The sequence below is a fragment of the Lingula anatina genome, chromosome 1, assembly GCF_051362555.1.
Source record: "Lingula anatina isolate TDL-2025a chromosome 1, LinAna3.0, whole genome shotgun sequence".
Lineage (NCBI taxonomy): Eukaryota > Metazoa > Brachiopoda > Lingulata > Lingulida > Lingulidae > Lingula > Lingula anatina.
Window position 1 is genome coordinate 15,493,691 of NC_141767.1, and position 12,887 is coordinate 15,506,577.

Genomic DNA, 12,887 nt, shown 5'->3' on the forward strand with positions numbered 1-12,887 from the left:
ATTAAAAAAAAAAACTTTTTACATCTCAAATAAAAGTAATGCCTTCAAACACGTGATGTGGCATGAATACAATTCTTAACCTTAAAAAATTATAAAGTTTTGGTAAAAAAATTCCCGCCTTTTTATTCTATTTTGCCGCACACTTGACCTAGTTTTTATATGACCTGATTTTCTAAGGCTGCGTTCTGCAAAATGCATTTTCAGGCTGCTAGGATTTGGTCACGTTATAGGGTTTCTCAAGTCCTCTTCATCAACCCTTCTCGATGTTATGTTTCGAGAAAACAAGACTCGGGATCATATAGTGTTAGGGTGGGATTCTTTGAGCGACTTAAAAGAAAATTTTCGAATGAAAAAATAATTGGCATGGATCATTTGGGTAATGTGTATTATGAAAAAATTACCCGAAGTGGTAAAACTATTAGGACATTTCAAAATGATAAGTTCAATAATGCTGAAGATGTAACTGACTTTATAGATGATGTCGACATACCGGTAGAATGGCAAGGTAATTGGTTGCTGTCTGTGTGTGTGTGTGTGTGTGTGTGTGGGAGGGGGGGGGGGGCAGTATTTGAAAGGATAGAACTCACTTGTGTATCACTCCTGAAGGCATTTTATATACTTGTATTCATGCTCTTGTTCGGGGGTAAATTTTTTGGGAATTGGGCATCTTCCTGCCTCTGTTGGCATTGGCGTTTTCCTCTAACTTTTGTTTCCTATCATTTGATTAAAAACCTTGGTTACATTGCTTTAAGCATTTACCCATTTATCTACTATTCAATATTTTTATAGTTAATAGGGTGGGTGTTCAATCTTTATATTTAGCATACAGATCAAGATCGTTAACTGACGACAGCTTTGTGAAACGGGTCCCAGAATAAAAAGTGTATGACTTGGCAATTGTGGATGGATAGCTATTTGTTGTTTTAGCACTGCATATTTAGAAAAAATTGGAGACAGTCCTGTTCTGCTGTATTCATTATAGAATGACCAATAAGAAAAATAGTTTACTATGCAAAATTTGTATCTTTCCAAGTTTGCATGTGAGTTTACAGTGAATTGGCTTAGCACAAACAAATATTTTACGAATAAGAAGATAGATTAGTGTGCAAATATGACTAACTCAGTTTTGTGAGTAATTTTATTGGATTTTTCAAAAATTTAATTTTAGGTTGGCTGAGAAAAACAAGAGATGATCCACCCACACAGGAGGTAAGAACTGGCTACCCAGAAATAATTCCCTTCTCATAAAGTGAGATTGATCACTAATTAGACTATGGAATTTACTAAATCTTGTCATATGCACAAATGTGCAGTAGTTCTTCCAGGAAAACCTTTTTTTCTAAAATTTTAGATTATTGTTAAAACTTTGCTAATTGACATTCTTGGCCTCTTCCTCCCCCTCCATTCCCTAATCTAGTAGCCTGAAGAAATGTGTATATAAGGAATAATACATCTTTTTGAGGTATAGGTGCAATAAGGGACTGTAAAAAATTAAGGAAACATCAATATCAATACATTTTCAGTCACGATCATGAGAAAAAATTGAAAATGAAAACAAGGACTTGTAGTTTTGATTTTAGTGGGAATTTGGGAACATCAGGGCCCGGTTGCACCAACAGGGCGTAAATTTACTTGGCTACGACTGTTGTAAACTGCAATGCCTGGCGTACGTGTGCCAGGTTTACTCTCCCTGCTTACGCCCGTTGCACCAAGATAAAAACTGATCGTCGTAACTACGCCCGAGTAACGCTCGAGTAACGCTTTTTAAAAACCCAGCTATACAGACGAAAGTTTTGTGTAACACCCCATTTCCATAGATTAGATCGACCTACTTTAGATCGACCTAACTCCCTGGGGGTTCACGCTAAATAGCTGTCAGCCGGGCGGACACGAAAGTTAATTACCCCTTACACCTTGTAGTAAGCGGGACGGACATTTAAGTCGGATTATCTGAAAGTAATCTAGTGAGACTCCCCGCGGGGATAGATCGATCTAAAATCTATGGGAATAGAGCCTAAGACACAAACAAATAACAACCCACATTTTCTACGTTAACTACGATAATTGTCATCAAACTCTCTCTGTGCCAGTCTAGCCATAGTGGAAAATGAGCTACGACCGACTTACTCCACCTAGCTGGCAGGCGTTAATTTACGACTAAGTTAAGACCGACGTAAACACTATTTCAGTTTGGTGCAACTGGCTTTTCTCGGGCGTAGCATTTTGTGCCCAGTCTACGCCGGCGCAACTGCTACGCCTCACTTACGACCGGTTGGTGCAACCGGGCCCAGAATACTACTTTTGACTGATAAATCCGAATTGTACGGGGTCCTTAAAGATTTTATGTCATGGTTCTCTTCCCATAATATCCATGTACTGATGAAGTAGTTTTTGACTTGTCTTGAAGTAGAAAAATGCTGTCACTGTCACTTTGCAAATTTTATTAAATGTGAATGGATAACAAGTTATCATATGCTGTACATGATTTGCCCAGTAAAGTAGCACTTGGTAAGGCCCTTGTCCTATATATTTGTATAATGTTGTGGGTTTTAAAGCCTGAACATGTAGACAATTGTTGAAGACAGGAGAATCTTTGTAAGTTATCCCTTGAGCTTTCTTTAAAACTTAAAAGATATATCTTTCATGATTTTTTTTCAGGAAATCAATATAAATCTAGCAATTGCAGCAACCAAGAAAATTAAAGGTAGACAGTTGGAAGAAAAATATAACCAGGTAGGCAGTCACTGTAAAAAATTTTTTTGTGTGTAAACTATGATTATAATTAGTCAGTTGCTTTTATTGAGTGGCAATTTACATAAAATGCATCATTGCTCAATTTAAAACTTTTTGTGTTAAGAAAAAATATCAGAATAAACTAAATTCCTTGCAATAACCCCCAAGGCACAATATGTATTTTCTTTAAAGGATTGATGAAACTAGAATTATAATGTTATAGTAATACATTTGTACTGTTAGATTTGTGTGCAATATTTACTATTGATATCTTCCTTAGGTTCAACCTGGACCCTGATAGTTGATTTATCAGGACGTCATAAGTGAAAATGTATAATGGTTTTTGTTGTACTTTCCTAGGAACATGCAGGCAGCAGTGTAAAAAGTCAATCTTCTAAGAAAAAAGGTTTACAAATTTAATTCCTATTTTAAATTCCAACATCTAAGTGTTGATAGCATTTTTCAGTCTTTAGAGCTCAGTTTGCTGGATTTGTAGATCTTAAATTTTGATATTTATCATAAAAATGATATACCATTGGTTTTAATGTTGGTTGCTTCCTTTGTAAGATTTAAAATTACTACATTTGCTCAAAAATTGAACATAATGTGACACTCAAAAAAATACACATTTTTGTTCAGTTGATAAACTTTTTGAAAAGTCATTAAAACATTGAAATTGTTTTTAATCTGAAATACTGTAAACTGCATGTCCAATTGAGTTTATGACTTTTAACTTGTTCTTTTATTTTTCTATGAAGTTGCTCTCATTCTGTTTTTTTTTTCTTTTTTAGTTGCATTTCCAAGCTATGACGAGTATGAAATCAAAGCAGGTGCTGAAATAAGGAACTTTCCGAATTCAGACAAGGATAAAAAATCATAGCAGAACTTTTCTGAATAAAGCTCGGCAACATGAATGATATTGCATATCATTTTATAACTATTACATCATCTTGATTGACTGATGCACAGTTCTCTTAGATTTCTGGCAGAAATCAAAGACAGAAAGTTGATGCAAACATCTACTTGTACATATATGCTGTACTTTCTCTTTTGTTTGTGAACTGAGGGTGTATGAGATAGATGCAATGGACCTAACAACTTCTGGGGTTACCTCTAAAGCTACAATGCGGGCCATGTACACTTTTTGATAGCTTTGACCTTTTTACTTTAGTCATAGGCTCAAAGTTTGTATATTGATGTTTTATTGTACCACCAGCGTTAGCGCTGGCGGTACACATGGTTTCGGTCCTGTCCGAATCGTTCCGCCTGCTCCGCCGGACGGCTACCATTACCGCTTCTCCTCCTAGACGGTAAGGGCCCCCGTACCCATCTCTTGGATTTAGGTCACCTATAATCTCAACTCGTTCCACGTAAAATTTGGGCTTTGTCGGTATTGGGGTCTGGGTGTGGCACTCATTGCAATGCACCCTTGTCCAAAAATGGCAAAATTAAATGCTAATTATCTACCCTACGGAAGGGGTTATGGGAAAAATTTCTACAGACGGCTTTCCAAAAGTCATATGTGTAGATTTCAAATATGCCCTTGGATTTGACCTTTGACCTTTACTTCAAGGTCAAATGGGCCAAAATTTTCAAAAAAATTTACTTCAAGGTCAAACAGGCCAAAATTTTCAAAAAAATAAATTTTTTACGAAAAAAATTTCTTTTGCCCTGTTATTCAGACACCACACAGACTTAACCAATAATATTATTGGAAAGTGTTACCCTTCAGGTCATCTTTCATCTCCGTGAATTTGGGGTCAATCGGTGCATTTTCATGGGAGTAGCGGCCATAAGATGCCAAAACTGAAAACTGTCTCTAATTCGGGGACCGTTAATGCTAGAGACCCATTCTTTTTTGCATTTTGTAGAGCATGTAAAGCCCAACACTGGAGGTGGTCTCCGTTTTTTTGTATTCCAAACGGTTTTCGAGTTACGCTATCAAAAAGTACATATTGGTGGTGAAAGCAAAATGTGCAGTACGGTATAGTCAGGTGGCTAAGTCCAAATTTTATCCAGAATTGTGCAATAGATGATGAAAGCACGAAACTTTCCACGATGAATGACCATTGGGTGTTCGTCTATTTTGGATCAGGGGGTTGTTTTTTTGTATTCCAAACGGTTTTCGAGTTACGCTATCAAAAAGTACATATTGATGGTGAAAGCAAAATGTGCAGTACGGTATAGGGAGGCGGCTAAGCCAAAAAATTGTGCAATAGATGATAAAAGCATGAAACTTTCCACGATGAATGACCATTGGGTGTTAGTCTATTTTGGATCGGGGGGCAACTCCAAAATTCATTAGTACTTGGATGAGCGGCTTTCTTAAATATTCATCAAGGAAAGTTTCATGCTTTTATCATCTTTTGCACAATTCTGGATATAATTTGGACTTAACTGCCTGACTAGTAATGGAAAAATAAAACATAAGGCTTGGCAAAGCAGACAACTTGCGGTCATAATTGACATTATTTCATCAAATTTGAACTTTTGGAACTTCAGAGTACCTCCCATTTCAAGAATTTTGACCAAAATGACCTTTTCTTTATTTTGATTAATTTTTTCTGTAGGAAATTTATGGCACATTATGGGAACTCCAAAATTATAACATTTAGTCCCTTATATCTCCAAAACTGGCAGAGATAGGTCCATAGTTACTATTGAACTTGAATAGGAAGTCATACACTGGCAATCTAAACGTGACCTTGAAATTGACCTTTGACCTACTTTTCACCATGAACTGAACTTTGCAAATTTTGCTGCCCTTTTATCTCCAAAACTGGCAGAGATAGGTCCATAGTTACTATTGAATTGGAATAAGAAGTCATACACTGGCAATCTAAATGTGACCTTGAAATTGACCTTTGACCTACTTTTCACCATGGGCTGAAGTTTGCAAATTTTGCTTCCCTTTCATATCCAAAACTGGCAGAGATAGGTCCATAGTTACTATTGAACTTGGATAGGAAGTCATATACTGGCAATCTTAATGTGACCTTGAAATTGACCTTTGACCTACTTTTCACCATGAACTGAACTTTGCAAATTTTACTGCCCATTTATCTCCAAAACTGGCAGAGATAGGTCCATAGTTACTATTGAACTGGAATAAGAAGTCATACACTGGCAATCTAAATGTGACCTTGAAATTGACCTTTGACCTACTTTTCACCATGGGCTGAAGTTTGCAAATTTTGCTTCCCTTTTATCTCCAAAACTGGCAGAGATAGGTCCATAGTTACTATTGAACTTGAATAGGAAGTCATATATTGGCAATCTAAATGTGACCTTGAAATTGACCTTTGACCTACTTTTCACCATGAACTGAACTTTGCAATTTTTTTTCCATTTTATCTCTAAAACTGGCAGACAAAAAAGACAACTTTCAAATTGTTAGCGAAAGTTCATTCCCAATGTGAAAGAGATGAGGACGCGATTTTCATATTTGAGTCTTCGTTGGCCAAAGAGCAAAGAATCGTTGGGGGATCGTTGCAATCGTGTATTCATTCAATGGCTTTTGTTTGCGAAAGATTGTCAACTAGTGAGACAACCCCTCCCCCTTCTTTTTCCTTCCCATACGAATGTTCTTACTCCAGCTGGTGGTACAATACCAGGAGGCGGTATCGCCTCTCTGTTCTGTCAGTCTTGGTGTTTAAAGGTATACTGAGGTCAAACAACACTTTAAATTATCATTTATATGCCCAAATTTCATTATTGACCATTTTCTCAAAAAAAAAAAGAAAAAAAATTATTACATTTTATAAGCTTATACACAGATACAGGTGTGAATCTAGTTTAAGATATGCCCACAATGCACCATAGTCAAATAGTACTCTTAGTTTCCCTGGCTTTTTATCAGAAATGACTGGATGATGCAGTAAGTTCTATCTGTCAATATCTCATCTTCAGGGATCTTCTCAGCATAACCCTTCTTCAAAAACTTTGCACTTGCCCATCCCCAGACTCGTTTTTGTCTGTAAACTACCATTTGTCCACTTGATTTGTGAGATGGCTGACAAAATCTTCTGTTGACTTACTAGTAGAATAAAGGATGCTCCCTCATCCTGGACATTAGAATTAGCCATTGTAGTAGAATAGTGTTGGATCGTAAAAAATTCTGAAAGGTATTGTTGAATTCAGCTGACATGAGACTCCATGTATAACCACTATAGTTCTTGGTTAATAAATCACAGAGAGTGGTTAAAATATACAATTGTGTTTAATTGTGTTCAGTGCATCAAACTTTGAATTAAGCTGGCTTCTGTCATAGCTGTAGCCATCACTGCTGGTTTAAGGCTCACTTCTACCAAGGCTGCTGGGTGAAGCTCGGCCATTGTCTGAACCTGTGTTTGTATTATAAAGGGCCGGATTTCGGCCCCGAGTCCATTCATGCATGCAGAAATCAAGCTATATTGATGTCCAGAGTAGTGTTCCTACCTAGTGTCCTCATTCTTGTGAGAAAATCCACTGCATTTTATGTGTCTCCGTCTTTCAGATGAAATAGTTTGTTTTTTTTTTGTAATTTCATCTGCTGTGTTCGTTTGAAGGGCTTAAACAAGTCAGTCTTTCCTTAACCTTTCTGGCAGAGTTTGAAACCACATTTATGCACTTTTCTTCAAAAGAAAAGGCAGATATTGTGTTTTGTCTAGTTGATTTGCTGCAAAGGCTTTGAACTTCATCAGCAAGACTGACTAAAAACTACAATGCAACCACAGAGGTGAGGCGTGGTCTCTCTCACTCTCATTGATCACTTTTAAGTTATAAAGTATGTAATTAAAAATAATGCACGAGTTGTGTATATGTGGCAAGATAATTATAGGCTCATTGTTTGAGGATGCCAGCACATTGTTTGCTAATGACATCACCTGACACAATCTCTTAAATTTAACTTTTGTGGTAGAAAACTTGGTATAATTTACTGATTGCATCTTAAGATGTAGTCACAAAAGGTCTGTTATCTGAAATAATTAAATAATGACTTAACTTCATATCTGTAATTCAACAACGTGGTTTTTTTTTTGTTGTTGTTTTATAAATCTAAAATCATCTCTATCATACATGGGTTTGCACTCCAATGATTTCATGCCCCATACTGCAGTGGAATTGGATCGTGGGGATGTGGAAAACAGAGAACACTTTATTTGGTAATGGACACCTTATCTCCCTGTCTAAGACCCCATTCCAATAGATTTTAGATCGATCTATCCCTGTGGGAGTCTCACTAGATTACTGTCAGCTTAGCCGGCTTAAGCGTCTGTCCCGCCTTCTAAAAGCAGTAAGGGGGTAATTAACTATGGTGCGCGCTCGGCTGACTGCAATTTTGCGTGAACCCCCAGGGAGTTGGGTCGATCTAAATCTCTGGATTGATCTAAATCTCTGGGAATGCTCCCTAAGTAAGAACCCATGTTCTATGGCAAATAGCAGCCCTCTTAGGTTTCTCAATATACCCAAGTTTACACACTGCCATGCACTCTTTACCCTCCAATTATATATCATAGGCAGAAATGCTGATAAACAACTTTTTTTGATGACAAATATATCCAAATGGCATTATGTAATTGAAACCTTTAATTTTATTCTCAAAATGGGAGAAGATATATGTACCTACCAGATTTATATATTATAGTGGTATTGAAGGTATTAAAATGGTAAACACAAACAAACATAATTTGATAATTGGCATTATATATCAATCTTTGTAACTGATAACCATATATAACTTTGGTATTGGCAGCCATCTTAGATTTTCTCAAAATGGTTAAACATACATGCTTGTTACATGCCAGATATGTATTATAAGGGTTATAAAGATGTGGAAACCACAGAAGAAAAACCTTTTTCTGGGATTTTGTACTTAACCTTAAAACCAAGGGTTGACAACCTGACTATAAGGAGCTGGAGTGGATTTACACAAATGATGTCCCTAAAAACTGGCCAATCAAAATGTTCTCATTGAAGCCCCCCCCCCCTCCTTTCTCACTATAAAGTTAGTTTAAAAATTGTGATTCATTAATTTATAGTATGAATATTGTAAAAAAAAATCGGTCATCATTTTATTTTTTTTGATCTTAGTATAACTTTTAAATTGTAAGTTGTCTGTACCTTTGTCTGGTTTAGATGACTTGTTAAATATTCAAACCGTGATTATCATTTGTGATAAATTATGCACACAAGTGCTGTTTTGCATAGGCAGTATAAACAAAGCTGTATATCAACTTGAAGAATTATGAACAAGAGTAATAATTTTTTTCAATGTATTACCTGTTATATGAACATTAGTCTCCTGGTAGTGACAAGAATTTAATACTATAATCAGTGTTTTACAAATATTATCATAACTGTGAAATTGTGAGTTTATTCAACAGAGAAACAAAAACAATAGACATTTTACATGGTGCCTATTTGAATTACTAACTCTGGCACATTGCCAGTTTAGCAGCAAAAGTGAAAAACGCACACACACACACACACAACCTGTGGCCTTTTTGAAATTGTTTTTTTTTTTAGATTAAATAAAATTAAACATTTTTATTTCATTATTATTTCATTTTGTGAAAGGCTCCTCATACTAAAGCCTGACATATTTTGTCCTGGGACTTCTAAGTTTAACAAAAGAGTCGAATGTTTAACAATTAAAATCCTGTTCAGGCATTTATCTTCTGCATGCTGCCTATATTTTAATGAAGATAACAGTTCCGCATCAAAATAAGAATTTCATAACATAATGATCTAATCCCCTGAATCATGGCAACTTGCATTTTCAGTAGGCTCTGCTACCAATTGAATGAAGTAAAATTTGGAGATGCTGTAATGCTCATGCTCGTCACCTCGAATTAAAATGCCTGCTGCCTGTCTGCTAGCAAAAAATTCCTAATTTCTTTTCCAGTGCATACACAGTAAACTAATAATTCCTACAGTTAATCTGCTTTCTGTCTTCCCCTGGCCTTGGCTATATTTGCTTTCCTTTTTGCACTCCTTTTCTTCTCTTTTTCTTTAGCTTCAATTTGCTTTGCTAACTGCCATGCAAGCATAGCACTGATGAAGAAAAATGGAGATAAGATAAGTAAAAAGTAGTATATAAAGGACCATGGATTCTTGGCTGCGTACAGCACAAAGTCTTCAAACATTTGATGGTAGTCCCAGTCATCCCAAAACATTGTTGCTTATCCTTAAAGGGAATGGTTTTGCAGTGCTTTTCTTGGATATGTGTGGATGCCGCATGTGATCTAAAAATATAAAAGTATTACTGTTAAGTACTACTGCTGCTGTAGTATGTTGTAGCACTGTGCTAGTGGAACCCTTACCCCAATATCTATTCACCCCAATAACTAAAATGTACTAGTATCAGGAGTAAATTAATTCTAATATGTTTTAAATTTTTATATGCGCAATCGAAGAAAACTAAGTCATAAGGGAGAAAATTTTAAGAACATACTAACGACGAAGACATCGTATAAATTTTGAGTCTACGCCTTTAATTGAAATAAATATATTTGAATAAAAGAAAAGAGGAGCATATCCCAAACATGTGGGTAGTTTGTAGACTAGCATTTCTGAAACAGAATCATTTTAATACCTTATCCAAATGTATAACAATGAGAGAACAAGTAGATAAAAACAATGCATTAAATTAATGTACTAGTAATGGAACTCTTGGACTGGGAGTGACGTCCCCGAGTCGGAGGGGAGTAACACCTATACATTTATTTTCAATCAAGTCGTACATTGGCACGTATGTTATTATGTTACTCTTGTCCACAAAGTACACATCACAGCTTAAGTTTGTTTTGTTTTCCTTAGCTAAGGTTGAATCTTACCTCCGCCGGTTGTACTTCAGCTGACTTAGCTGTTTGCTGGTACGCTATCTCTAAACGAGTGTTGCAGTTCATTTATAGATGGCACAAAACAAGATAAGCTTCCCCCAAAAAATTTACACATTGGCGTAAATTATAAATGTTAACTTTATTGTCATTAGACTGGGTCTTATGAAATTTTGATAATTCATAAAGGAGACACGAAGTTCGATTTACTTTTTAATGACAATAAGCAGTGTTATTTTTTCTTTTTAAAAAAGTCTCAAGACCGCTAATATCCACAAATAAGCCTCAATTTCGGGCACGTTTTAAAACATGAAATGACAATTGAAAACGAGACACCAGGAAAATACTATATTGCAAATGATGTTGCAACAGGACGTACAATGATCATGCTAAATAGTCAGTATAGTCGGACTGTGTTGTATTATTGAACTAAGTGTGGTCAAGCTTTACATCAAGAACAGTGATGGCGACTAGTGTTCAAGAAAGATTTACTTTTTTCTGGAGAAAGCAGTCTCCGTTCAGCCAATGGCATTCTTCAGAATTTGAAGTCGATGGAGTTTCATTTAACTGTGCTGAGCAGTACATGATGTACAGGAAAGCAGGTATACTAGTTAGAACTCTTATGGAGACGATTGTCATTAAGTTATCTTTGCATGAAGGGTGTTTTGAAAAGAATAATGCAACGACCAGTGAATGAAAACAAATCGATTAAAAGGTAACTGTTGAATATACTCAGTAAATATAATTGAAAATCTTGTTGAAACGAAAATAGATGTAACTTATTTATGATCTGCATTAGTATCAGAGGTCAAATGCAAAGTCAAAGTATAAATACATACTATATATTAGTCTGTTAGTCTAATTCTTGGTTTTTCACTTGAGGGTAAAATTCTTGTAATTATATTGTCAGTTGCTGTTAAAGCAATATTCAAAGTCATGTTCCTGGCATTAAAGCACACTCCACATAAGTGCTTCTGTTTTTAATTAATGTTGTCATTGCGTTTCTTTCAGTTTTGTTTGGCGATGAAACTACTGCAAAGAAAATCCTTGATACAGTGGATCCTGCAAAACAAAAGGCTTTGGGGAGGAAAGTACACAACTTTAATGATAAAGTGTGGAAAGCAAACTGCTGGGATATTGTAAAGACAGGAAATTTAGCAAAGGTGAAAATGTTAAAAAAGTTTTGTCTTATTATTTATCCACGTATATGCCTCATGTCTTACTATCTTATCATTATACCCCAGTATGTTAAAAAAAGTGTTCATTTCCATTTTCATTGTGAGTTATGCTTTATCATATTACTTTGTTCACTTAGTCTGAAAAACAATACAAAGTAAAAGTCAGTGATTGTCTCATCGTATGATTTTAAAAACTAAATGTCAATAGCTTTAAGATAGATTTTGAAGTTGCAGCAGTGCTGTCATCTGACGTTTTTGCCTGATGCCCTATGTCCTTTTCCCTGAGTAGAGTAAAAACACCGATCACATCAGTCAATATTATGTTTGGTCAGGTCATATTCTTTTTTGTATGTTCATATTCAATGTTTAATATACAATTTAAGGTGTATTAATGTTGCTGTCATTTATGTCTGTATGGCATTTCTTTACAGTTCAGTAACCCCAAACTAAGAGAGGTACTTCTGGCAACTAGGGGGACAATCTTAGTAGAAGCCAGTCCTGTGGATACAATATGGGGGATTGGTTTGGCAGCTGATTCTGAGAGAGCAAATAATAGATCAACATGGAGAGGCAAGAACTTGTTAGGGTACATATTGACAGAAGTCAGGGCAGAGCTACTAAAAGAAGACGGGCAAGAAGACGAGGTCTGGGACCAAATAAAAGACACAATCAAGAGACATTAAATACCAGTGCCTCAAGAGTAACAGTACCATATGACATTCCATTCTGCTGTGATTAGAGCATTAGTATTGTGCAATAGTTGTAGAGGAGATCATTCTTACACCAACTCTGTTCAGGAGTGTTTTTATATATTTGTTTTTCGATAGTTTCTGTTTGTATGCATGGTAAAAGGTTAGGAGACCATCTTAGTTTCAGCATAGGAAATTATTATAAAAGAAATATATAAATGTAAAAGAATGTTAACATCCAAAGAAAAAACCTACTGCTACTCTTTCTTAAAGCTTTACATTTTTATGCAGACCTTGTACATGTCAGTTATTAAAATATGCTGATCACTGTGTCTGTCCTTACTGATTCGTAAAAAGGCATTATCCTTTGAATTTCACATGGTCTTTTAATTTTAACAAAGTATCTTTTTATAATTTATTTCATTAATTCTCTTTTGTAAATTTTGTTGCAATGTCCCCCCTCCTTT

At 35.6% G+C, this 12,887-nt stretch overlaps 3 protein-coding genes across 3 annotated transcripts; 2 read left to right on the forward strand and 1 right to left on the reverse strand.

Moving 5' to 3' along the window:
• Positions 1-86: 86 nt before the first annotated feature.
• LOC106163574 (NADH dehydrogenase [ubiquinone] 1 alpha subcomplex assembly factor 2) lies at positions 87-3,647 on the forward strand. The gene is made up of 5 exons (XM_013541209.2): positions 87-505; positions 1,169-1,209; positions 2,659-2,733; positions 3,094-3,139; positions 3,525-3,647. The coding sequence occupies exons 1-5, from the start codon at positions 193-195 to the stop codon at positions 3,611-3,613; spliced, it is 564 nt and encodes a 187-aa protein (XP_013396663.2). The 5' UTR covers positions 87-192; the 3' UTR covers positions 3,614-3,647.
• A 5,326-nt stretch (positions 3,648-8,973) lies between these two features.
• On the reverse strand, positions 8,974-10,743 carry LOC147764011 (small integral membrane protein 15-like). The gene is made up of 2 exons (XM_087004736.1): positions 10,551-10,743; positions 8,974-9,959 (listed from the first exon to the last, which is right to left on the reverse strand). Exon 2 carries the CDS (start codon positions 9,888-9,890, stop codon positions 9,651-9,653), a length of 240 nt encoding a protein of 79 aa, XP_086860862.1. The 5' UTR covers positions 9,891-9,959; positions 10,551-10,743; the 3' UTR covers positions 8,974-9,650.
• A 136-nt stretch (positions 10,744-10,879) lies between these two features.
• On the forward strand, positions 10,880-12,750 carry LOC106163575 (protein irg-1). The gene is made up of 3 exons (XM_013541211.2): positions 10,880-11,155; positions 11,565-11,716; positions 12,163-12,750. Exons 1-3 carry the CDS (start codon positions 11,017-11,019, stop codon positions 12,412-12,414), a joined length of 543 nt encoding a protein of 180 aa, XP_013396665.1. The 5' UTR covers positions 10,880-11,016; the 3' UTR covers positions 12,415-12,750.
• The last annotated feature ends 137 nt before the right edge of the window (positions 12,751-12,887 follow it).

Excerpts from the sequence above, each read along its gene's own strand:
- LOC106163574 (XM_013541209.2), top strand. The coding sequence starts at position 193 with ATGCATTTTCAGGCTGCTAGGATTTGGTCACGTTATAGGGTTTCTCAA. Across the intron at positions 1,210-2,658 it reads ATGATCCACCCACACAGGAG|GAAATCAATATAAATCTAGC; the intron begins GTAAGAACTGGC and ends ATTTTTTTTCAG. Across the intron at positions 3,140-3,524 it reads TCAATCTTCTAAGAAAAAAG|TTGCATTTCCAAGCTATGAC; the intron begins GTTTACAAATTT and ends TTTCTTTTTTAG.
- LOC147764011 (XM_087004736.1), bottom strand. The coding sequence starts at position 9,890 with ATGTTTTGGGATGACTGGGACTACCATCAAATGTTTGAAGACTTTGTG.
- LOC106163575 (XM_013541211.2), top strand. The coding sequence starts at position 11,017 with ATGGCGACTAGTGTTCAAGAAAGATTTACTTTTTTCTGGAGAAAGCAG. Across the intron at positions 11,156-11,564 it reads CATGATGTACAGGAAAGCAG|TTTTGTTTGGCGATGAAACT; the intron begins GTATACTAGTTA and ends CGTTTCTTTCAG. Across the intron at positions 11,717-12,162 it reads AGACAGGAAATTTAGCAAAG|TTCAGTAACCCCAAACTAAG; the intron begins GTGAAAATGTTA and ends ATTTCTTTACAG.